Here is a 25,530-nt window from a genome sequence, read left to right on the forward strand (position 1 = left end):
TGCTACAATTGTTTATTTAGCAAGAAAAGGTAAATATTATATATGCTTGGGCTAACCAGATAATTTAGGACTTCAAAGCATACCATCTGATGGCCTTTGTTAGGATGCTATGAGAATTTATCCTTAAGCTTTATCCCCTTGAACACTACGGTTAAGTCTGATAGCTCTCCTTTGTGTAAGTTATGATACAATACTTTATTCATGACAAAGTTCTATGATTCACATGTTTGTATAGGCCATAGGGTATCTTTTTCGTAGGTAAGAAAAATGAAACTTTATTAAGGATTATTTCGGAGAAAGTGAGCAAGCCAAGAGTTCAATCCAGTGGTCTAGAAGAAATTCGTCTTGAATGTTCACGGGGATGTTGCAGTGTTTCCCCCCCTTTCTTCTGGTCTCTTGAATGGACCTTGAGTTCATAGTCAAAATCAGAGGTTCAGCTTCTCTGATCTCTCCCCTTGAGATCACGATTTCTTGAAATTTGAACCCCCATTTAGGATTCTTCGTGTGACACTGTGACCCCAATGTTTTGGCTCCAAATTGTCAGTTCAAGCGAGTTGACCTGCAACATTCGCAAACTCCAGCCTCCAGCACCATCCACAGAGATTGTTTTACTCACTATCTATTGGGGTCAAAAGATATAACATCAGTTCTTGTACGACCCTCCTGTTCCTTCACCTTCTACTATCCATGTTTACCGATGAAATAGCCCTTGATTTTTTATCAAAGAACCATTGTATCATGTATTGCACAGAGCAGAAGCATTTAACCCTGGTCAGTTTTTTTATTTGATGAGCATATGTAACCAAGGATTTTGGATAACGAATCATCCTTTTATTTTCCTGACTGAGACTGATATAAGGTAAGCATTCTTTTTGTATTATATACGTGGGCGTTAAGCTTTGTCCTTTTTTCTTTTATCTGTCTGCGGCAAGTAGGCAAGTAGGCAGGGCAGTAGGTGCTAAGATATTTCATATTTGTATCATTCAAACTATTATCGGGTCGTCCAATTAAAAGGACCTTGTCTGACTGGTCTTTTTCCTTCTTTTCCTTCTTTTTTTTTATTTTATTTTGTGGTTGAGTGATTGAATTTAAGAAAGTTGGGACTTGGGAGCCCTGTAATAACTCATAGTCCTTGTTTCTTTTGTTGACAAAGCTGCCTAATTATTTCATAGCTTTTTTATGTTATGTTGTGGCTGTAAAAGAGTCTGTGATGTGAGCTGGTATTGGCATGTATTGGATGATGGTCACAATGGACTCGAGAGATTCTCTCCAGCTTTGGAGCATTATCTTTGTAAGTGTTGTTTAAACATACAATCAAATGAATAGACATGGACATGGTATAATACTTCTCTACACTAACTAGTAGTGGGTATGGATATGGTGGAGGGGTGGTTGCCGCTTAAGGGCATCATGAATCAAATGATCAATACGTTCTGGTACAGGGGCCAACCACAGTACTTATCAGTCTCAGTGGTGTCCCGTCCAGACCCAGAAAGCTCACAATGAGTCAAATGACCGTAGGACCATCACTCTCATTCCTCATCCTATATCTCATCATGAGTTCATGACCATGCCTCCCTGTTTTGCACTTTATTTATACGAGCAAAAGACAATAATAAGAGAATAGGCGTCGCCCAATTGGGTAGAAGGTCAGAAAATGATTTAAAAAGAAGTGTAATTTCAGTTTTTACTTTCCCTCATCTTATAAATTTTTATTTGGGCTCAGTTTGGAAGGAGTACAAATGCAAATATGTAGAGTGCAAAATTATGTATTTTGTATATATTTGTATTTATACTCCTTCCAAACTGAGCCTTGATTTCATTTTCCAGAATCCTCACTTATGATAGTATCCCCTTGGAATGGATTTTCCACCTGTTACTCAACTGTATAAATCAAGGTCATTAAAACTGAACCGATCAGGGGTTCGGTTCTCGGGTTGAACAGTCTGACCATTCAAACCGAATGGACAGCCTGTTCTAACAAAAAAATTAAAAAAATTTTAAAAAATAAAAACTGGCCAAACTGTTGAATGGTTCGACCGTCCAGATTAGTGGTTTGCTGATCAAATCAACGGTTTTGGGGGAAATAATGATTCTGGGGTAAAACGGAACAGGTCACCTGACAGGTTCCTGGTTTTTCAGTCCGGTTTTGAAAATCATGGTATAAACCAGTGTTTAAAAAAATGACTTGGAACCACCTGGTCTAGTCACTGATTTTCAGGTTGACGGTTCGACCATCCGGTTTGAATGGATGACCCATTTTGGCAAAAAAATTAAAATAAAAAATGGCCAAAACTATTGAACAGGTTGAACAGGTCAATGGTCGACCGTCCGGCTCAATGGATTGTTGATCGATTCAACGGTTTTTGATCAGGGGCCAGATTTGGTGTAAAATGGAACCGGTTGTCTGGATGGTCTCGGGGCCGAACAGTCTAACTGTCCGGGTCAATGGCGATTCAAAAACCATGGTATATATAGATAAAAATTGATGAAATGGAGAATCTGAAAATTCGTCAAAAAAAGTATACCTTCAAGTTTTTTCTAGTGGTTATTACTGTAATGGTTTTTTAAAACAGTAGTGTTATTAATCAATTTATGACCCAAAAGTTAAAAAAAAAGGGTCTAAGAATAATACATGTACATTTTATATCATTGTCAATACACTATGCTACCAACCACCCCAAAAATAAATAAAAATGGACTTAAACTGTTCAAAAAGTGATTATTAGATTGAAATCTATAAAAATCCATTGAAGTAAGGATCTCATCTAAGATGGTAGTGGATCCTATCATCCTATGCCTATGGGATTTCCATTCAATAGTCCTTTTGGGCATGGGTCTCCTGCAATCCTTTTGTCCCCGATAGAATGACTCCTGTTCAATGCTCAATCTGAGATCTATTCCTCCCTACCATGTCTTTTTGTCGGTTTTGCCCTTGACCCTTTATCTTCATCCTGATAACAGAAACAACCTAATCATGAAGAACATAAGGGGCCGTTTGATAACAGCTGAAGTGGATGAACCTGTTGCTTTTGTCTTTTAGTGAATAATTTTTTGTGCTCTTTAAAATGTCTGAAGTTGAAGTGGAATAGGATATTATATTATACCCTTAAATATTTTTATCATTTTATTTTATCTACTATAGACAAAGCAATATATTGTTCGGTTCAACAAACATACAGTCGTTTAATCCGGTGCCAGCCCATATATCTTGTGCAAGGTTCTACATAGAGTGTATCGGGTGGTATCGTCCCTTTTTTTACTTTTTTTTTAATTTTTTTAGAATCGGTTTAGGGGGCCGGTTTAAGGTTCCTCCACCCCTGAACCGGTCAGAACCTCGATACACTCTTTGTAGGAGCGTATCGGGGTGCTCCTGATACGATACATATTGATTGATACAGGCCGATACTTTAAACCTTGATCTTGTAGAATTTGATTTTGGTCCTCATTTGAACCAAATAGGTGGGAAATGGGTGATTCCAATTCCGATCATAAACTAAATAGAACCTTAATGTCTTAAATAAAAAAGTACTAAGACAAAATGGTCGTTGAAAATTACATGAGGGCATTTTGGAAATGGGATATGCTCCTCGCAAAACACACCTCACACTGACCTCACAGGCACATCTTACCATATATTGGGAACATCTCCCATGAATAATAACACATAAGTATGAAAGATGTTCCGATTCATGGTGAGATGTGCCTGTAAGCCTGTGAGATGCGCTGTGTGAGGAGCAGATCTGGACTTGGTAGTTTAAAAATGTATGAATTTGCATATGTATGATAATCACATTGGAATATTCCATATGGTTACCTAATTCCAAGATGTGAAGGCACCCTTTAAGATTAAGTGAGATGGGGTTTGCTGACAGCAAAAAGCGGATGAACACACTAAGAATATGACATCCAGCCACATATCAGAAACAATATTAAAGTATGAGAGGTTTGAAAATTTTTTTGACACCTGTCCATTAAAATATCCTCACCCGATTAAAACCCAATTTTAACACTTGTCAAAATACTTATCAAATGCTCATTTAACGTGCTTACTTATGTTATGCCTACTAGATTCGGTCCCTAAACAAGCCCGAATGTCCTGCAAACAAAAAGTTTGTACACATACGTGCATTGAGAATTTCCTCATTAACAGGAAATGAGGAAAGATTACAAAATGGGGATCTGTCAGCCCATTAAGCCAACCACAGAGGCATGGCTTCTATGAATAAACCAGAGTCTTTCTGGCCTTTTCGGGCTAAGTTATGAGTTATCCCATTTGTTTCTCTCTTTACACTGGAGAAAGAAAAGTTTACCCCCTCACAAAGAGCCAGAATATTATTACAAACAAAATAAGTATCCTTAACCAAGCTTGGGTTTTTTGACTTAAAGCCTGAATTAAAACCAAGTTGTCACATTCCAAAATGAAGTCACCAGAGAATAGATGCTGAGAAAGTTGAGCTCCTTTTAAATAGGCTATTGCTTCTGAATAGATAGCAGAAGAACTCGAGCAGGGACCATAGGAAACAACCAAAATCCCCCCAGAATCATTCCTTAAGACTACTCCAAACACTGCTGATCCTGAATTTCCATAGTTGCCATCAATATTAATTTTCAAAAAGTTGATTGGAGGGGGTTGCCAAAAAAAGTTTTGAACTGCCTTACTGCCCTTTTCACGAGGTGGCAAAGAACCTGTCCATCCAAGACACAGAGTTGTATTAAGATCTGGATCTGCCCTGTTCCTACTCTTCCATAAATTCCAGATTAATAAAGCAGATAAGTTGAACAGATATTCCTTCCTTGAGAACATCTTACTATCCACTGGACTAATCGATCTGCAAAGCTTCATCGGCATCATAGCTAAAGATAGACCCAAAATGGTTATAGAAAAATAAAGCATGCATTACAATTTTAGAATCTTTCCCACATATAAGGCAGGTTGGAGCATCAAAAATACCTCTCTTAAACAGGTTCTCCTTAACCGCTATTGCATTCCAATAACACTTCCACAGCAAGTGTGAAATTTTTGTGTCTAACTTTAGTTTCCATAAAGCTTTCCAAACCCTGTGAATCTGGGAGTTTTGATTTTTGTGGGAGGTGAACTACCTGCAGATTCTTGATTCCCTTTCCAAACTAGTCTATCTTCCCAAGGTCCCAAAGGTAGATTAATCTTTACCATTTGATTTGCCATCACCTCAATGAAATTATTTCCTGGTTCCAGCTCAATCAGATAAAATAGGACTCGAAACCTTGGGTTCAGGGCCTAATGCTTCAAGTTCTAACTAGGGATCTTTCCAAATTCTGACTTTTCTACCTGAATTTATTTCGCAGAAAGTATTATTCCTGAGAACTTCTCGTCCAGCTAACAAGCTCTGCCAGCCCCAATAGCCCTTCATTCTTAAATTATCATTTAGCCCTGATTAGCCTTGCCCATACATTTAGGCTATATTTGGTTTGAAGGGAAAAGTAGGGAAAGGTAAAGGTTTCCTTACATTTCCCTTCCTTTCCCTACTTTTTCCAGCCTTGTGTTAAAACTTAAAATTATGGAAAGATGGTTGCCAACGGTTCCACGATTTCTGATTCTGCGTGTGTAAAGAGTTGTGATTGTGAATCCCGTCGCAACCCCAATCACTCCCCCACATTTGTCCTTTTATAACCTTTTCACCGTCCAATGACGAAACGAAACGAAGACTGCCTTTTTCTTTCCTTTTTTTTTCATAGTTTTGGTGGTGAATGGTGAATTGGTGATGCAGTGATCCTTTCCTTTCCTGGCAGCAGGAATAACGTGTACACAGGCCGTTTGTTTGTTAACGAGATTAGAGTCAAGAGGAGTGGAGGAGGATTGATTCTTCTCCCCGTCTAACAGCTCATCAAAACCGCGTCATCTGATTGAGACGCGTCAACCCTCTTTCATATCAAACCGTGGTGGACGGCGGTAATGCTTTGGGATTGGGCCCAGCACTCGATACTCCTCGGTGGATCCACCTCCACCACCCCGATTTATTCAGATTGGAACATCAATACCCATCACCCTTCGAGAAGGAATCCCCACCGTCCAATTCATCAACCATTTTCACGTGGCAACTGGCAGCAGTAGGGCGGCTTCTCCTGACGGCTGAACAAACTCACATAGATCACATATATAGAGAGAGAGAGAGAGAGAGAAGAGATAAATATGAAGTATCAAAGAGAGAATTAATTGCAAATATTTATTGAGAGAGAAATATGAGAGAACGACGTCTGATTAGAGTTTAGGAGTAGATAGCCGTCGTCAATTACCTTCCCCTAAATCTTTGCCTTGCTTTCTTCTTGTTCTGCGTGCTCGCTGGTCAGTCACTACTGGTGTGGTACTGCTGGCATTTCTTCTCTTTTGTTGTTATTTCATCAAGTCCTGAAAAATTCAACTCTCCCGCAAGCAGTGAGTCTAATTGGGTTTATCTGCTTTACTCTTCACAATTGCACACTAGGCCGAAGAGACGGCTTAGAAAATCTGACTTGTCTTTTGAACCAAGTCACCATCCTAAATCAGAAAATCACTTCACTTTTCTTTTCCGGGTACTCAACATCATTTTTTTTTCGGTTCTGTATTCTCACCTGGATAATGCTATTCAATACTTTTCTGTGAAAAATCCAGCTTTTGTGCTGAATATCTGATCTGGGTTTCGTCTACGACATCCTAAGAACCATCAAATCCCAAGTTTAGTTCTATCTCTCTGAAAATCAACACGGTGTTCTCTGCTCCTCATCTGAGTGTTCTCTCTTGAACTTGGATTTTGAAGCAGCAGGAATATGGGTCTCTGTATCAGCAAAGAGAAGGTGCCGGAGCCAGATGTTAACGGGCATAGATCAGGAGCGAATGTTGTTAGGCATCAACAGAGAAGACAAGAGCCTGTCGTTCAAGCGCAGCCCAAAATTCCTGCCCAGCAGACCCACCTATTACCCGAAAGGCGCCAGCCTCAGCCGCCGGCCGCTGCGCCAGTAAAGCCTTCTCCTCACTCCCTTGTTCATAAGCAAGATACGATCTTGGGAAAGCCTTTCGAAGATATTAAAGCTCATTACACGCTCGGAAAGGAACTGGGTAGAGGTCAGTTTGGTGTTACCTACCTTTGCACTGAGAATTCAACTGGTCACACGTACGCCTGCAAGTCGATATCAAAGAGGAAGCTTGTCAGTAAAAACGACAAGGATGACATAAAGAGGGAGATTCAGATCATGCAGCACTTGACCGGGCAAGCTAACATTGTAGAATTCAAAGGAGCTTATGAGGATAAGCAGTCGGTCCACCTTGTGATGGAGCTCTGCGCTGGCGGGGAACTATTCGATCGGATAATTGCCAAGGGGCATTACTCTGAGAGGGCTGCTGCAACCATCTGCAGGGCCATCGTGAATGTTGTCCACATATGCCATTTCATGGGCGTGATGCATCGAGATCTCAAGCCGGAGAATTTCCTGCTCTCCAGCAAGGAAGAAGGAGCGCTGTTGAAGGCAACAGATTTTGGGCTTTCTGTGTTCATTGAGGAAGGTGAGTTTTCAACTTAGTTTTAGGCCTCTTTACTTGTGCTTTGGTTATTCGATTGGCAACCATTCAGTAACTAATTGGACTGGTGGACTGAATTGTGCAGAAACATGGTTGATCTACATATTCCAAACTTTCTGTTTTGTTAGATATTCATTTCTTTTTTTAAAAGGAATTTATATTTATTAATAGCGATCAAAGTATAGCATGATAGTGTCCTCATCATAATTGGAAACTAAACCCAAGCCTTCTAACAAGGGCTCAAAAGAGAAAAACGGAAAGAATTGCTTTGAAACAACTAATCCCACATTTATCAAAAAACAACTATTCCCACTCCACGGCCAATCCTAACAAGGAGTGGCCCCAGTAGAAACCAGATCTTTTGTTTGTTATGTAGTGTTTTAGCTTATTCTCTCAAAAGCCTTTCAATTGAATCACTGGTTTCAAACTTATAAATCCTGCTACATCGCTATCCAAAATTTTACCGAATCTACACTTCCCTGTGTAGTCAATACCCATTCCAGTAATTAATCACAATATCATTCAACGGGAGAGTAGAAGACTTGATATTTGTAGCCCCCAAATAAACTGGCACAGGATGCTCTAGATTTGCCAAGCCCAGACAAACAATAGATGTAAAAAGTTACCATGCACATTTAATGTGGATAATTGCTGTAGTCTTATGGCATTGGCTTCCGGTTCTACTTCACTGGCTCATCTGATGGAATACAGTTATACTTAATTCTGGAAAATTGTACTTAATTTGTTTCAATGAAGTTAATGTTTCCAATAAAAAAAGCTATGGGAAAGAGGGAAATGGTTCTTTATATCTGAAGTTGAGGTATTGGAGTTGGACAAGTAATCAATCCAGTATGCTGATAAATTGCTTTAGCTTGTTAAGATAATATTTATTTTCACTCTTCAGTTTTAGGTCATGCAGATACTAGTGAAAACTTTTCAAAAATAAGAAATCATGAACATCTGAGAAAGTAGCTGCTAGAACCTTAGAAAATGAGACTATTTACTGAAGAACTCAGGTAGAACAGAATACCGCTGTTTTTATTTTATTGTACCATTATTGGTATTAATGACATGTTGAAGCATCTGGAGTTCTGGATATTATAGTTGGCCTTATAATTTTGGTCTGAGGGCAGCCACTTCTTTTTTCAAAAAAATGCCAAAGGTTAGGACCATACCCGGTCTACCTCTTCCAAGACCCCAGATAATTGGAACCAACATTGGGTAATGGCCCCTTTGAGTTGTTGAATGAAGTGGATATAAAAACAGAAATTTTTTGGTATAAAATAATGGTAATGAGAGCCTTCATACATATAGAATGATTGAAAGGCCATGTAGTTGATTATCCATTTTAAGGTAAAAAAGCTAGGAACTCCTATTGGTATGGTATCTCATAACTGTTATATGTAGGTGATATTCATTGCAAGGCCATTTATCAAAAAAAAAAAATCATTGCAAGGCCAGAAATGTGATATTCTTTTGCCAGTACCAAGGGTCTTGCACTCTTGCTACTGGATCATGCCATTCATTGTAGCTCTTATCCCAAGAACAATAGCCAACCAAGTGAATTCACTTGATGTTGGATACAAAGCTTGCTGTTTTGTATGTAAAACATCATATTAATGCTAATTGGATTTGTTCTTAGATCCACTCCAAGCTCAAAAAGTTGCTTTTCTTCAAGCATATCCAAGGCAGTGCTTAACTTAGATCAGTTGAGAGGCCAACACTGCTAGTCTTAAGTAGCTATATTCGTATGTCTCTCCTTATGGAAGTAGATGTTCCACCTAGGTTCAACTTATCCATACACCATTTGTACCATGTTCTGGACCTGGGCATGTCAATTTGTGTCCTTTGTTGATCCAACAAGTAATCAATACAGTTTTGGTAACTCAGTGTGTCCTAATTGACCAATTAAAATACAGAGTTTGATTACTAAACTTTACCATAGACCAACATTTTAAAAGGCATGTGAGGCTTATACCTTGAGATTTGCCTTGATGTGAAGCATACCTGAGGCTCATACTTGAGGTTCATGTCTAAAAGTGTTAATGTACCTGCATCACACTCTCAGGCATTTTGTCATAAACTGATAGACATGTTTATCATACATTAATTGAAGTACGAAATACATGAATGAGTTAAAGCCAAATTCTAAGATTTTTGGGTATGCATTTCTGTTTTGTACATTTAAGATTTTCAACACCAATTTGAGGTTTTGGTTTACATTAAGAGCTTTCTGATTGTCCAGAAGGATTTTTTAGAAGCTCTGGATACATTTAGACCTTGTTTATATCAAGTGTAACTCATTTACATATTTTGCTTATACAAATTGTAGTCCCTTTTGCTTAATTATACACTTTTGTCATGTTAGTTCATGTGTTTTTATTTGAAATAATGTGATCTAATGAGACTTAAACCTCATACCTTGAAGTTAATGCGTAATGTATTAGGAGATCTTGTCCCTGGCAACATGATCAACGTTTCAAACCATAGCTATATGCATATAAATAGAAATACCATGTAGAGCTCCCTGGTTTCCTATGTTTTAGTGCTTTCAAGTGTAGGCATTTAATTTTTTCACTATTTATCCCAACCTACACAAAAGATAATACTAGGAGCATGTCTGTCAACTTTTTTCCATCTACTCTTGTTTCTCTGATAATTTCTTCCATTTCTAACTTTTATTTTCTTTTGTGCAACTTCTAAATATCCTTTTTTTATGCTAGTAGTTCGCTGAGAGACATATTTTATGCCATTAGTATATCGATTGACAGACTTTGTGTTGTACTCCTGCAGGAAAGGTGTACAGGGATATAGTAGGAAGTGCCTACTATGTTGCTCCTGAAGTTTTGCGGCGTAACTATGGAAAGGAAATAGATATCTGGAGTGCAGGAGTGATCTTGTATATTCTGCTCAGTGGTGTACCTCCTTTTTGGGCTGGTAAAGGAAAATGATATGTTCTAGAAATGTTTTATGATTTATTATCTAATATAGATATTCTCTTTTCACCACTTTAACCGGAAAGCATGCGGTTTATATTTTAATAAATGGGTGTAACAGAAACGGAGAAAGGAATATTTGATGCTATACTACAAGGAGATATTGACTTTGAAAGTGCACCCTGGCCATCTATATCAAACAGTGCCAAAGACCTGGTTAGGAAGATGCTGACCCAGGACCCTAAAAAACGAATTACTTCTTCACAAGTTCTTGGTATGTTGTTTTCTTTTTCTCCTCCACCCCCCTTTTTTTCCTTTCCTATTACCACACCTGTAGCATATGGTTATTCAAATATTATCTGCATGGTTTTTATTGTATCCTATTTCTTTTCTGCATTTAATTGTTGCTAAAACCACACATGTAATTTAAAATTTCATACGGCCCCATGAATTGACATCTCTTTTTCATCTGAGTTTGGAACTTGAGCATGTAAACTGCTATAAATCAGAATATGTCAAGTCATGGATATATGGCTGGAATAGATAATGTGAGCAAACATCCAAATTTTCATGGTTTTTGCTAAAAACAAGCCAATTTTACACAATAAAATAGTTTGTCAGTATTATGGGTAAACTTCAGAAATCAGATTATTATGACAAATTCAAATTGATCCAGCATGATTGATGACAAATGTACTACAACTTATACTATAAATGTGCGCTTCTGACTAAGGTTTTAAACTTTCATGGTTGATGGTCCAGAGCACCCATGGATTATAGAAGGTGGAGAAGCATCAGACAAGCCAATAGACAATGCAGTTCTCTTTAGGATGAAGCAATTCAGGGCGATGAATAAACTTAAGAAGCTTGCTCTGAAGGTAGGTTTTTTTTTTGATAGATAACAAGAAACTTTTATTAATTATGAAAAAAATTGCTGTGTACAGCTGATGATTAAAACTAGCTGCCAACAGTAGCTAGAACAATCTAGCCCCTTCACATTTCCCCCCAAAACATTTGCTCCCTATTTACCCCTTGTCCTGAAGGTAGTCTATTTTTCTGAAAATGAGAACATTGTTTGGAGAGGTATAAAAGAAAGGGCAAGACATGATGTGGTGGACTTAATGTATATGGAGTTGCTCATTCACAAGATTGTTTAGGACTAAATTGTCATCTATGATCTAACCAGGTTGGAGGTTTGTGATTGGGAAGTTGGAACATTTAAGTTCATATGATTGGGTGGGGTCCTTGTGAAACACAAACCAGTCTGATCCACAGGAGGTCCACAGGAGGGGCAAGGAGCATTGCTAGAGACTCCATTAGTGTTTTCTTCTCTTTGTATTTCCACAAGCTGATTTGGATGATCATATATCGTTCTCTAAGTTAGATCTCAACAGGCTATGATTTGCTTTTGCTTTACAAAATCTTATTGGGTTCTGGATACTTTTCTAGGTTATTGCAGAAAATCTTTCTGAAGAAGAAATTAAAGGGTTAAAAGCAATGTTCACAAACATGGACACTGACAAGAGTGGTTCAATCACCTATGAAGAATTGAAGACAGGATTGGCTCGACTTGGGTCAAAGCTCTCAGAAGCTGAAGTCAAGCAACTCATGGAAGCTGTAAGACACAAGTGGAAAAGAGCTTAATTTCCTGAATTTTCCTTTATCCCCTTCTATTTGGCTGAAATTCTTGGACTAATCTGTTTTTTCTTTTCTTTTTTTTTCCAGGCGGATGTGGATGGAAATGGAACAATTGATTATATTGAGTTCATCACTGCAACGATGCATAGGCACAGGCTAGAAAGAGATGAGCATCTATATAAAGCCTTTCAGTATTTTGATAAAGATCATAGCGGGTGAGCCTACTACTTCCTTTTTTGGTTCATTATGACTTTGTTGTCCACAAATCATTTACTTCTAAGTGGGGCCAGCAGTTGTCTATCATAGGCTTAATCTGGCAGTCATATTGCTCAACTTGTTTTTTCCCTCCTCTCTAATAAAGATACTAAACATTGGCAATCCTAGCAGCAGTTTGGCAAAACTAAATGTTTCTTCAACTACTAATTTGTAAGGAAGGCCTTTAAATGGAAGGGTTTGGGTAGATGGACTGGAATGGCCGAATGTGGGAGAAGAGAGAAGGGAGTGGTTAGAGAGGAGTTTTGAATTGGAAGAAGTAAAGGAAGCAGTTTTTTCAATGGATAGATCAAAAGCTCCAAGCCCTGATGGCTTCTTAATGGCTTTCTACCAAGATTGTTGGGAAATTTTGAAACAGGATCTATTGCTAGTTTTTAATGAGTTTCATAGAAGGGGGGTAATTAACCCGGGGTTGAATTCCACATTTATTACTTTGGTCCCAAAGAAGAAAGAGGCTTCAGACGCGGGGATTTTAGGCCAACCAGCTTGGTAAACAGTTTGTATAAAATAATTGCAAAAGTTCTTTCTCTTAGGATTAAAATGTTCTCCCTTCTATTATTGCACCCAACCAAGGTGCGTTGGTGGAAGGAAGACAGATCACTGATCAAATCTTGATTGCAAATGAGAGTTTGAAGAGCTTTAGAAAATCAAAAAAGAAGGGAGTGGTTTGCAAACTAGATCTAGAGAAAGCATTTGACCTAGTGGATTGGTCTTTTTTGCTAGAGGTGTTGAGATGTTTTGGGTTCGGGAACAAATGGTGCAAATGGATATGGGTTGTGTTAGAAGTTGCCATTATTCTATTTTGGTTAATGGAACTACGGTTGACTTCTTCCCTACTTTGAGAGGGATAAGACAAGGTGACCCTCTCTCCCCTTTTTTGTTCACCCTAGTTGCAGATGTCCTTGGGAGACTAATTCAGAGAGATGACTCAAGGAACTTATTGAGAGGCTGGAGAGTAGGAAGGGAGGAAGTTCCACTCACCCACTTGCAATTTGTAGATAATACTATTATTTTTTGTGAAGGTGGGGACATAAATTGGATTAGAAGTTTAAAATTGACAATACAACTCTTTGAGAAAATGTCTAATCTCAAGGTGAATTTTGATAATAGTTGTATTGTGGGGGTAAACATGGAGGAGAGGGTGATAAGAGAATACACAAGTTTGCTAGGTTGTGAAGTTTCGGACTAGCCTTTGACTTATTTAGGCCTCCCCTTAGGAGATAACCCCAAGAAAGAAAGCTTTTGGAACCTAGTGGTGGAAAGATTCGAAAAAAGACTTGCTTCTTGGAGGAAAAATTGTCTTTCTTTGGGGGGGGGAGGATAACTTTGATTAGGTCTACCATAGCTAATCTACCTGTTTATTTCTTGTTTGTGTTTAAGATCCCCACTAATGTCTCCAATAGGTTGCAAAAGTTGATGAGGGACTTCTTGTGGGAGCCAGGCGATGAGAAAAGGGACCATAGAGTGGGTTGGGAAGTATTGACTAGGAGTAAGAAGTTAGGAGGTCTTGGGAAAGGGGGTGTCAGGAAAAGAAATATGGCTTTGTTGGGGAAATGGTTGTGGAGGTTTCCTTTGGAAAAGGATAAATTATGGACAAATATTGTGGCTAGCATTCATGGGCTCGAGGGCAATGGCTGGAATCCTAGAATTCTAGCAAGGTTTATAGGTGCATCTCCTTGGAGAGCCATCCATGACATCCTTCTAGCTTTCTCCCCTTATATCAGGTATGGCTTGAACTCAGGTAACCTAATAAAGTTTTGGGAACAAACTTGGGTTGGGGATTCCCCTCTAATGGAACAGTTCCCCTTTTTGTATGCTCTTTCAGACTTCAAGAATGAACCTATCTCTTCTTTTCTTGTTCCATCAGACTCTTCTTCTGGGTTTGGGTGGAACTTGGGATTGAAGAGGGCCATCAAGGATACAGATTTGGACTCTTTGGTATCTTTGTTAAATACTCTTGAAATTGTTTTTCAGATCCCTCTAAGGAAGATATTAGATTTTGGATCCCCTCTCCCTCGGGCACCTTCTCCTGTGCCTTGTTCTTTGATACCTTATCTCAGCCTTCTGCTCCTCTTGGATTGCCCTTCCTTGTTAGTGAGATTTGGAGCAAGCCCATTCCTCATCGGGTTGGTAGTTTTTGTTGGGAAACTTTCCTGGAAAGAATCAACACAATTGATATGCTTCAAAGAAAGAGACCTAATCTTTGTTTATCCCTTAATAGGTGTTCCCTTTGCAAAGCTAATGGGGAAACTGACTACTACCTTTTGGTTTCTTGCCATTTTTTTAAGACTATTTGGGAGTGGGTTTTTTCCCTTTTTGGGTGTATTTGGGTTCCTGCTGTGGATGTGCAAAGCCTGTTTTCACCCTCCAGTTTGCCTAAGAAAAGAGGGAGAATGATGTGGAGATGCATTAGGGCAGCAGTTTGTCGGTCTTTGTGGGAAGAAAGGAACTCACGTATCTTTTCTGACAAGGAAAGAACCTATGAGAGTTTTAACAGAACTGATTCTGTTAAGGGTGGTCCATTGGCGTGTTCAGGAATGAGGAGGGGATTATTTTAGCTTTGTTCTCAGGCCCTATTGAAGAAGGAGACTCACTTAGAGCCGAGATCTTTGCGGCTTTGGAAGGTATCTAAAGAGTTCGGGATCTGAACTTCAGGAGGTTGATCCTTGAAGGTGATTAGATGGATAAAGGAAGATAACAGCGGCATGTGGAGGTTTAGCAATGAAATGAAGAAACTCAAATGGCTTACTAGGGGTATTGAGGTGAAGTACAGCTGGGTGAAAAGGAGTACCAACTCACTTGCTGATGGTCTAGCCAAACAAGGGGCGTATAGGGATTCTTTATTTTGGGCTAATTTCTAAGTTTTTCTTGTAATCTATTGGTGGGGAGCTAAGACATTTTATCTCCCCCTTTCTTGTACTTATATTTCTCTTATTTAATAAAAGTTTTTGGTTACTAATAAAAAAAAAAGAGTATCCAAAACCATGTTGTTTAGGTAAGCAATCCGGGATTATATATATTAAAATGCTGCAAATTACCTGTAAAAGGGTTATTACCCTATAATGGCCTGGGCTCTTTATGAATTACTACTGTTTCTTATAGTATTCTCAATGTCACAATATGAAATTTTCTTTTATTGGATTTTTTGGTTCTTGTTTCTTATGTTGTGTTTGGGGTTGGTAGATGGAGTTCTTGGCATTGTTCTCCAAGACATGTCCACCATTAAAAAGATGTTTATTTTATCAGCACCATTAAATAGATATAAATATAGTTGAAAGTTAACAAGGCTAGTCATTGAGTAAGTCGATATTTATTCTCTATGACTAAAGTTGTCACTTGACTAGGCTTGGTACCTGAATTTTAGCCGACAGACTTCTTTATTTTTTGTTAGGTTTCTGAGTGTCCTACAGGCATTCCTATGTTATTAAACTTTCTTGGACAATGCATTCTGAACAGGTTTATTACAAGAGATGAATTGGAAACAGCTATGAAAGAGTATGGAATGGGTGATGAAGCCAGCATCAAGGAAATAATTTCGGAGGTGGACACGGATAATGTAAGTTCTCTCAAATTTCAAACCTGGAAGTCTTGTGCTATAGAATTATAAATGTTACTGAAGACTATTGAACCAACAGGATGGGAGAATCAACTATGAGGAGTTCTGTACAATGATGAGGAGTGGAATGCAGCAGCCAGTCAAACTCATTTAATGCCAGTGACGGCCATTCTTCATATCTGCACTCAACTCTGATAGATTATGAGCAATATTTAATGACCTTTGGCAAGTGAACTACGTTACCAGTTTGGAGGGGCCTAGAAAACTGGTGATCTCATTGGATCCCTGTTGTATGTGCAGTTTCCTACTTTCCTTTTTCTACAAGGTCTTTTGCACTATTCTCAGATTCAACTGCCAAGGCGAACTTTGCATGTAAGCTGTTGCTTTAGATTGTTTGGAGGTTGTACTCTTTGTGCATATCTAGTTTCTGTATCTTTTTTTTTTTTATTTGCTTTTTTCTCGAAGAATTTGTACTTATGCCTTCTTGAATACACTCAGTTATATTGAGTGACATACATGCAGAGTTATATGAGAAAAAACTGTTTTTGTTCTAGAATTTGAGTAGGAGGGGGGGGGGGGGGGTATACTGATTGATTATGTTGCTTTTGAATATTTTGCATTTTGTAAGGTAGGAAAAATAAGCTTCTGTGCATTTATTGCTGTTTGCTGTGGTAATTATAGTTTTGAGTCGGGGCAAGGCAAGCATTATTGATTGCAAAAGCAAAATTCAAAGAGGCATCTGTTGTGATTTCTTGCATGTATCAAACATGGTGCATACTGCATAGTGCAGGTAAGATGAAATAAGAAATGTCATCATGCAGAGACCAGCAAAGCAAAAGTAGGTAGCTCTCCACTGCATTCAAGTCCAACAGTTGCTACTGGATGGGTGGGAAGGGTATGTTTTGTTATTTCATTTTCTTAGTCAAATGGGCATCTCATTTTGCTTTTTTTTTCTTTTTAATTTTCTTTATTTATTTATTTTGCATGAGATAACGATTCCAAGATCCACAAGGAGGTCAAAAACATATTTAAGAAATTAAAAATGGGGAAGGTCAACAAAGAAGAAGCTCAGCCAAAATATCTATAATTTTACTTGAGAAGGCCATTTTGGCTCATCTCACGTACACCATCTGTTTGGTCGCTTGATGAAACACATCAAGAGTTCACCTGAACCGATTGGAGAAATCAATGAAAAGCAATCAGGAGATGCAAACGAGGAACAGCATGGTTTGCAGGTTGAAGAGAAAGGTAAAAAAAATGGAGGGGGCCTGGGAGTTCTGATAGAGAATTGCAGGCCAACGATTAAGCTGGCGAGACAAAGACTCAGGAGACAGGAGGTCAGCCAAAGACTAAATTGATCTGTTGAATGTAATGTCCTCTTCGCCTTATCTTTCACGCTTCCCATGGCCTACCTCTTCTCTGGTTTCTATGGATGACTGCTAAATCGCTATATACGAGGACCCAAGTGGCAGATAGCACAGTTTTGGACAGCAGCAACATCATTGCAAATTGCAATTGGGTTAATAGTAATGCACTGGGAAGCTGATGAAAACCAGCTTGCAAAAAAGTGAAGTGGGTGAAGGGCCTTCTCCTTCTGTGCGTGGTTGGAAGTTGGAACAACCACAGAATCCATGGATGGACATGAATACAGCTCACGGACGCACAGAACCTAGATTCCATAATTAGTCGACTTATCTGTCCACAGACGTTGGGCGGTGATCTGGGCAACATTCAGAATCGGAGAATCCTAATTTAACGAGAAGGTTACAGCCCGATATCGTGGGCACTATCAGTCGGCGACAGAAGGAGAATGTAAAGTAAATCTCCTAAAAACCGACACTTGATAATTTGAATGAATCTCTAACTTTTAATCACGAATAAAATTTAATTTAGTTTTCGAAATCAAATAAAAAATCAAGCACAAAGGCTTTCCATTGTTGTAGGTACTATTCTTTCAAATAATGTGTGATGTTTGATTACAAATAAAACCTAATCAAATAAAAAATTAGGTGTAAATTCTCCCACTCTAATTCTGAAGGGATTAAATAAATCTTAATTCAAAAAGAAAATGGTTCCACTCTAATTCTAAAATCATATTCTTTTCCAATTCAAAAAACTAAAATCATATTCATTTCCATTAAATCACAAAAAAAGCTAATTTAGTTTCCTGACTTGAATAAAAAAAAAAACACCCAGTACAAAGGCTTTCATGATGTTGTATTGATGTGGATTCCATCTTTTGAACGAAGTGTGTTGTTTGATCACACACACTGAACCTAATTCAGTCTTACAAATCAAATAAAAAATTCAGTATACATGTTAATGACTTGTCACATAGCAAGGAGGCCCATATGGGTGATATATAATTGTACCAAGTACAAGTAGGGGTCATTAATTAATAAGGCTGCGTTTGGAAGGAGTACAAAACAAAAATATCCAGTTCATGTGAGTGCAAAGTGGTTCAAGGATTTACACGCCCACTTTGCACTGAGCTCACATTTGTTTTGACCGATGCAAATAACAATACAATTTTTATGGATGTTTGGCACTTCCATCAATGCAAATACAACTGTCTTGCTACCCAATGGTGTTCCAACTACTCCCACCATTAAAGAAATATGAAAAATAACAAATTAATTAATAAGTTATATAAAATAAAAAAATCAAGAAATTTTAATAGAAATTCCAGAAAAATAAGAAATACGCAATAAAAACTTTTTCTGCACTGTTTCCTAGCATGAAAATGCAAATGCTGGAATCGAACACTACGGTTTGAATCTCTGCCTTGTAGTCTTGAATTAGATGCAAATGATGCATCTAGATATTTGAGCTTGAGAACCAAGTTGTCGAGCTCCAGCCAAGTTGAAGCTGCAAAATTTGAGGCTGCTTCTGATTCTGATATCCAACTGAAGCTTGAGGTTCAGAGATAGAAAATGCTGCCTTAAAACTTCAGCTTTTTGTTCGAGTTGAGGAGCTTGAAATTAGGACTCTGAAAGGGACCTAAATACACAAACAACTGAATCAACTAACGAGCAACATTTGGAAAGGAAAAATCTACGACATTTTATTTTCATCAAGACTATTTATGAATACTATATATGCATCATATTCATGAAAAGGAAAAAAATGATGCATCTAGGACAATACAGCATGAAGGTAACCATATTCCAAAATCCAAATATTTAGGTGGGTCAAAAAAGAGATATTTATCAGCTGCTCATTACTTTTCAAGTATTCAAAGCTCAACCTTAGAGCATGTATCCAACAAGATGGAAGCATTTACAACTTGAGAAGTGTGTAAATACTTTCTCTTTCTTTCTCTCTTTAGTTTATTTATTTCTATTTAATAATCAACAAAATGTTTTCTATCATTTTACTGATGAAAAAATTTACAGTCATTTTTTTGGGACAAGGTAAAGTAAAATTTGTAGTCATTTTAAAGGAAGCCTTGCCGTCCAAAGTTGGATAACAGGTGCAATACAAATATGACAACAAGCTGATCAGTCTTTCTTAAGTAAAGTTAGTAGCCATCTGATTAATGGCATGCATAGTTGGACATTCCATTACATCTTTATGTCGATAGTGAATGCTTTATATCGATACCATCAGATCTTGGATTAATCAACATGCCTTGGAGAGCTGATAAGTTGTTTTTCTGTGAATTTCTCAGCATCCTTGATGGATGTGAACCTTTTTCATAAGATTTGCAGACAGAAATCAAAATAAACAAGTTGACATTTAATGGTGCCAATCTATGCTCATGCTGCAAGGTAGAAAGTTATCCTTACCATTTATTTAATATATTCCTTTTTTAAGATCGACATCGTTTTGAACTGACAGTGAACATACAATGTATTTCTGTGCTTGGTGAGGATCACAAGCTTCTAATATTACAACTAAACAAATAAAATTCTTATTTTCATCAAGTACCCACAATCAATTAAGAAAATGGCATTGTGGGACCGGAGCCAACTGAAGCACTTATGAAGTTCCAGTCAGACAAAGTCTTGCTTCTAGGCCGAAAACGTCAGAGCAAGGTAAAGCAATTGACTTGAATTGTGCAAGGATGTATATCTGATTTAAATGCTAATACGTTTTTAGGTTATTAAATGGTTAAGGTGTTTGCAGGTTTTCTTTGGCTAGAATTTAGTATGCAGGGAATCACTCACTCAAGGGAAGGGAAAGGTTATTAAGGTGGGAGATCATGTTTATATTACTAAGGAGGTTTCCTCTTCTGCAGATGCAGCAGTTTAAGACATCATAAACCTTGCAATTGTGCTGATGGCCTTTTGGGCCTCCAATGACAATGATTTTGTCATAATACCTATGTATTTGCTGTAATTGGAAGAAGATATATCTCCATGGAAACACCATGTGCCCACTTGGGTTCTCTTACATAAGATAGTTTTGGGATTCTCTCACCAATCTGAATCCTATGGTTTTGACCTGAGAGACTCATGCTATGATGTCACATGTAACATAAACTGTCCAAAATCCAGGTTCCAAAGTTCCTATTCCTGATTGAAATCTTAACAGGAAAGGTGTTACTCACCAATCTGAACTGAACCATCCAATACTAGTCTAAATTACCAAATTAGAATGAATGATTTGTGGGAAAGGAAATCATCAAAACATAGATTACACCTTTCATTGTCTTTAGAGCAAAGAGTTTTCAGTCAATGAAGCCTGTAATTTGTGATCATTGAACATATAACCAATAGCAAAATTCCACTTAGATTCATATGCTATATCTTTAGATTCACAAAGAATATTTATTGCTACAAAAGAAACTTGTTAATTTCTCATGTGGAGCAGCAAATTTTTCTACAGATGTCTCCAATGGGAGTTTTAACACTAGTACACTAGAAAACAAGATGATACAATCAAGTTTACTTGCAAGTGATTGAAGGTTCCAAAAAGTGTTTTACAATCAAGTTTGAAGGTTCCAAAAACAGATGTCTCCTATTGTTTGTATAGCATTGGCGGGGCTCTCTTCCTCTCTTTATATATCAATGTAATTTTATTTTCATATTTAATTTTTAAGCATAGTTGTTCATCAAATTAAATAAATAAAAAGAATCCATTAAATAGTAATCCTAGTAATGACTAGTAAATTAAATACGCACTGATCAACATCACTTATCATCCACTACATTGTACTAATAAAAAAATAAAGGATGAAAATAAGAAAAGAAATGAATAAATGAAATAATTTTGGCCAAGGAGATAAGAGTGCATGTTAACAATGAAAAAGAACTATAGTAAGAGCACAATGGTGAGTGCTCCAAAAATAGCAGTTCTGCTGATGTTAATTCTATTCAACCATTATAAGGCTATGGATAATCAACCATAGAAAACTAGCAATTTGAAGAAAAAATCTCCTGTTTGAACCTGAGCACTTACATGTTCTTTGGTTTTAACCACTTGAGGATATGGATTTTGTAGGCAACATGCAACAACAGTTTCAGAGCCCACTTCAAGCTTTTAGGGACTAAAGAGAACTTGCCTGTTCTGTCTCTACTTCATTAGTTCAATTCAAAGCTCGAATTAGCCCTAAACCCTAATACCTTCTAATAGATTTTTTTACTCATTTCACCGATTCTACCCCTTTTTAAAGAAACTATTTCCCTTGAAAAGTACAGTGGCTTGAGCTGCCTGCCTCACAATTTGTGGTGCATAGTGAAAGGTGTATTGACTCTTAACACTTCAAAACCAATACACTTGGAGCGAAACATGGCATCTTTCCTTTAATTTCATTTTATTTATTTCCTAATAACACAAACACTTGGAGCAAAACCAATACACAAAGCCCATTAGAGAGTAGTCCCGAGGATAATGAGAGGGATATTAAACAGGAGAGAAAGAGAGAGAGAAATTACTAGACATTAATAGATACTGAGATGAAAAGTTAATATCGACGCCATTTGCATTTTCACAAAATAGATTCTCGCTATTTATCGACAAAGATAAATGGCTTTTAAACAGGAAATCATATCAAAAAGCTAGAACAACGATAAGAAATCAAAAGCAAATGATAGAACTCATTGAACTAATTATAAGGAGAGGAGATTTAGTGGTGTTCAACGATCAGACTTACCTCTCTCACTCTGAAAATAAAGGCAGATCGGTGGATTTAGATAATAAGGTCGGATCTCTGTTCCGACGAGAGAAGCGACCTGGAAATGAAAAAAAAATCAAAATAAGAGTTCAATAGATCAAAGTAAGAATAGAGTTACCTCTCTCATTTACAGAAATCGAAGGCAGAGATCGTTACCTCTATCGAAGCTCAGAATCGTTCTCTTCTCTCCCAAATTCTCGAAACAATCGAAATCGATGCAATGTGTATGCCTATTTACTTCGACCGATAACGAGAGCAAAATTTTCTTTGGTTTTGAAGTCACTTACTTTCGATGCAAATCCTAGTCCATACACATTTTTGCATATTTAAGATTAATGTATTTTTGAACCCTTATCAAACGAATGCAAATTTAAACCAGAGTATAATTTTGCAACGGTTCAGCATTTGCATTCCAACAAAGCGCAGCTAAGTAATTATGGGTGCCATTCATTTTCTTGTTTGGGCCACTTGCATAAGATTTTATTTAGTAAAAAAAGAAATACACTTATTTCTTCAAACCCCTAGGCTTAGTTTGGAAGAAATACAAGTATAAATTTGTAGAATGCAAAACCTTGTATTTTGTACGTAGTTGTAACATATTTGTATTCGTACTCTTTCCTAGGGCTGTTCATAAGAAGGCCCAACCCGACCAACCCGGACCGATCCAACTCGAGTCGGTCGGGTTTTCATCAACACGGGTCGGTTTCAGGTTGTGCAAATTCCTAAACCGATGATTTGGGTCGGTTTTTGTTTTCACACAAGAAAACCGAAAGTGATCCGAACCGAACCGACTTAGTTCCTAGTTCGAACATGAAGTTCTAAAACCCATTAGGCCACCTAGTTTTTGAATGGTTGCAAGAAACTTTGGATTAATGAATAGTGATTAATGAACTACTTTTGCGATTAACTTTTCATTTAAATTTTGTCATAGGAGATGGCTGAAATGATGTTCAATTTATGACTATTTTTAAAATTAGCAAGATTTTATCACAGGGATGAACTTAGAACCGAAACCGACCCAACCCGATTCAAACTGACTAAGTTGGTTTTGCTTAACACTGAGTCGGTTTAATTTCTATGTTAGGTAACTCGACCAGGTCGGATCGATTGGAAAAAATGCAGTAAACCGACCCAACTCAACCCATGAACAACCCTACTCTTTCCAAACTAAGCATTATGAGGTAAAATGAAATGATCACTTGGCATAGCATATGATGTTGAAGTGCACACTCAATTCATCAACGCCCTAGTAACCCTCCTTCATCCATGTAACTTGAATCCACCTGCTCACTCCCACCTTTCCTCCCTCTAATAACTTTCCCTCTTAATCCCATTATTATGCTAATCCTGCAGCATCCGTGATGGGGTTCTCTACAACTAAAAACTTTTCACACACAGTGTGAAAGTATAAGAATACAGCATTTAACATATATATACAGGAGATATTCTCAATATGCAATTGGATGTTATGTGTATAGAGATTTTGCTCTCAGGATACTTACTAATCTTTCAATATGCAGTTAGATGCTAATCCCGAATCATTTTCTCTTTTCTTAACCTTTTCATATTCTTTATTTATGATGTTCTTCTTTCTTCTTTTTCTTTTTTACAGTTTAGCTACAGCAGTTTGATAACTCAAAACAAATTATATTCTTTGGACGGGCCAGGTAGCATCAGCCATTTACAGTCCTGTGCATTTGCATGGGTTTCTCCTAAGTTTTAGGCTGATCAGTTTGGAAGGAGCACAAATACAGATTTCTAGAATGCAAAACCTTATATTTTGTATGTATTTGTATAGTACATATTTGTAGCCTTAGAGAAACAATGTACCCATCAAATCCATGTGTATTTTCTACTTGGCATCTGTTATAATTTATACCACGTTTGTTAGTAGATTACTCAAAACAGTATATATGTCTAATCCCTCTAACACAGGTTAATAGCCACCATATTGGCTTAGGGGTTTCTCTAAATGATCCTCATTTCTTCATATTATAACAGTGTGCTCTTCTAGCTAAGCTAATATTTTTCTTTTTTAGCTAATTTTTATGCAATTAACCAAATAGATAAAAAAATAAATAAACAGAGAGAGAGGTCTCTGGTCCCAATTTGATAGAGAGCCACTGAGCCAGGAGGACGAGGAGGGAAGAAAATAGTGGTTGGACAGAGAAGATAAATAAGATAAAGCCTAAAGATTCATGTGGAAGGTAAAAAGTCTGGGAGTCCACCAAAAAAAAGGGTCAAACTCTCGCTTTTATTTTTTATATAGAAAGAAAAGAAGTGAATCTCTCTCTCTCTCTCTACACCAGATGGATAAAGAAAGAAATTAATGCATATGAACCGGATAAACACTACCTCGAGTCTCTCTTTCCTCCTTTAATTTTTCTTATAGTACACTGGTTAAGTATAAGTACCTCAGGGAAAATAATAATCTTTGGATAGCTGTATCAATTATCAAGTACCCTTATAATTTATAACACAACCTGTGCATTTGCATGGGTTTCTGCCAGGTTATTCATATTCCCCAGACCTTGTGCAGAGCATTTTAGGGAGATTTCAGTGTCCTTATCAAGCAAATTTAGACTGTATTTTTCACTTGGGCAGCTTGTGTACCATGTGTATGTGTGTATTTGGTCTTCCATTTGTTGATCCCCATTCTCATTTTGGACTGTGCTATCTCTCATTAGCTAAATTTTCTACAATTAACGAATTGTTGCATAAATATGTAAGATAATTAGAGGTGACTATGGTTTTTGAACTGTTGTTGATTCGGACGGTCAGACCATTTGGCCCAGGAATCATTCAGGCAATTGATTTCATTTTACCCTGAATTTGGTTCTTGGTTAAGAGTTATTGAATCAGTCAATAATTTATTGATCCAAGCTGTTGAACCATTGACCCGTTTAATGATTTTTGGCTGTTTTTTATTTTTAATTTTTGTTGTTAGAATGGATCATTCGTTCGAACCAGACAGTTGAACCGTCGACTTGAAAACTGGTGGCCAAAAGGGTTCTGTTTTTCGGGTCGTTTTTTAAAACCATGGGTTGGGCTAGTCCAAGTTCCTGGCCTATGCCTTTTACTTATAAAATGTTAAATATAAGTATTTTATACTATATGCTATGTAATATATATGTATAAAATTTATTTATATATTGTATAATACATATATAAGTGTCATATAATAATGTTTATTTATAAATATAAAATATAACACAAAATAACATATATGGGCCAGGCAGAGCACAACCCAGAAATTTGTGGGACTTATATGGACCTAGGTCCATGCCAGGCTGAATATTATCACCTCAACCTGGCAATTGGGTTGGATGGGTTGGGTCAAAAGGTTGATTTCAGGTTGGGTTGGGAATTGTTAGACCCTAATCCTAAATATTTGGGTTAGGGTTGACCCATGAGTCAATTTGGGTCATCTACAAAGATAACTAAAATTAAAAAAAATAAAGAAATAATACAAGAA

The 25,530-nt window shown here is 37.4% G+C and overlaps 1 protein-coding gene and 1 long non-coding RNA gene across 2 annotated transcripts; one reads left to right on the forward strand and one right to left on the reverse strand.

Moving 5' to 3' along the window:
* Window positions 1–6,144: 6,144 nt before the first annotated feature.
* On the forward strand, window positions 6,145–16,490 carry LOC104610927 (calcium-dependent protein kinase 2-like). Its single transcript, XM_010277790.3, has 8 exons — window positions 6,145–7,519; window positions 10,328–10,471; window positions 10,592–10,744; window positions 11,233–11,348; window positions 11,920–12,087; window positions 12,196–12,323; window positions 15,838–15,937; window positions 16,017–16,490. The coding sequence occupies exons 1-8, from the start codon at window positions 6,787–6,789 to the stop codon at window positions 16,089–16,091; spliced, it is 1,617 nt and encodes a 538-aa protein (XP_010276092.1). The 5' UTR covers window positions 6,145–6,786; the 3' UTR covers window positions 16,092–16,490.
* Window positions 16,362–22,491, reverse strand: LOC104610928 (uncharacterized). The gene is made up of 3 exons (XR_737530.3): window positions 22,212–22,491; window positions 22,035–22,113; window positions 16,362–18,937 (listed from the first exon to the last, which is right to left on the reverse strand). It is a non-coding gene; the product is annotated as an uncharacterized LOC104610928 (long non-coding RNA).
* Between the last annotated feature and the right edge of the window lie 3,039 nt (window positions 22,492–25,530).

The sequence above is a fragment of the Nelumbo nucifera genome, chromosome 1, assembly GCF_055504915.1.
Source record: "Nelumbo nucifera cultivar China Antique chromosome 1, China Antique-T2T, whole genome shotgun sequence".
Taxonomy (NCBI): Eukaryota; Viridiplantae; Streptophyta; class Magnoliopsida; order Proteales; family Nelumbonaceae; genus Nelumbo; species Nelumbo nucifera.

Bases quoted from the DNA above. Each gene is read 5' to 3' on its own strand.
- LOC104610927 (XM_010277790.3), top strand. From the start codon at position 6,787: ATGGGTCTCTGTATCAGCAAAGAGAAGGTGCCGGAGCCAGATGTTAAC. The intron at 10,745-11,232 runs GTATGTTGTTTT...TTGATGGTCCAG, and splicing joins TACTTCTTCACAAGTTCTTG to AGCACCCATGGATTATAGAA. The intron at 12,088-12,195 runs GTAAGACACAAG...TTTTTTTTCCAG, and splicing joins TCAAGCAACTCATGGAAGCT to GCGGATGTGGATGGAAATGG.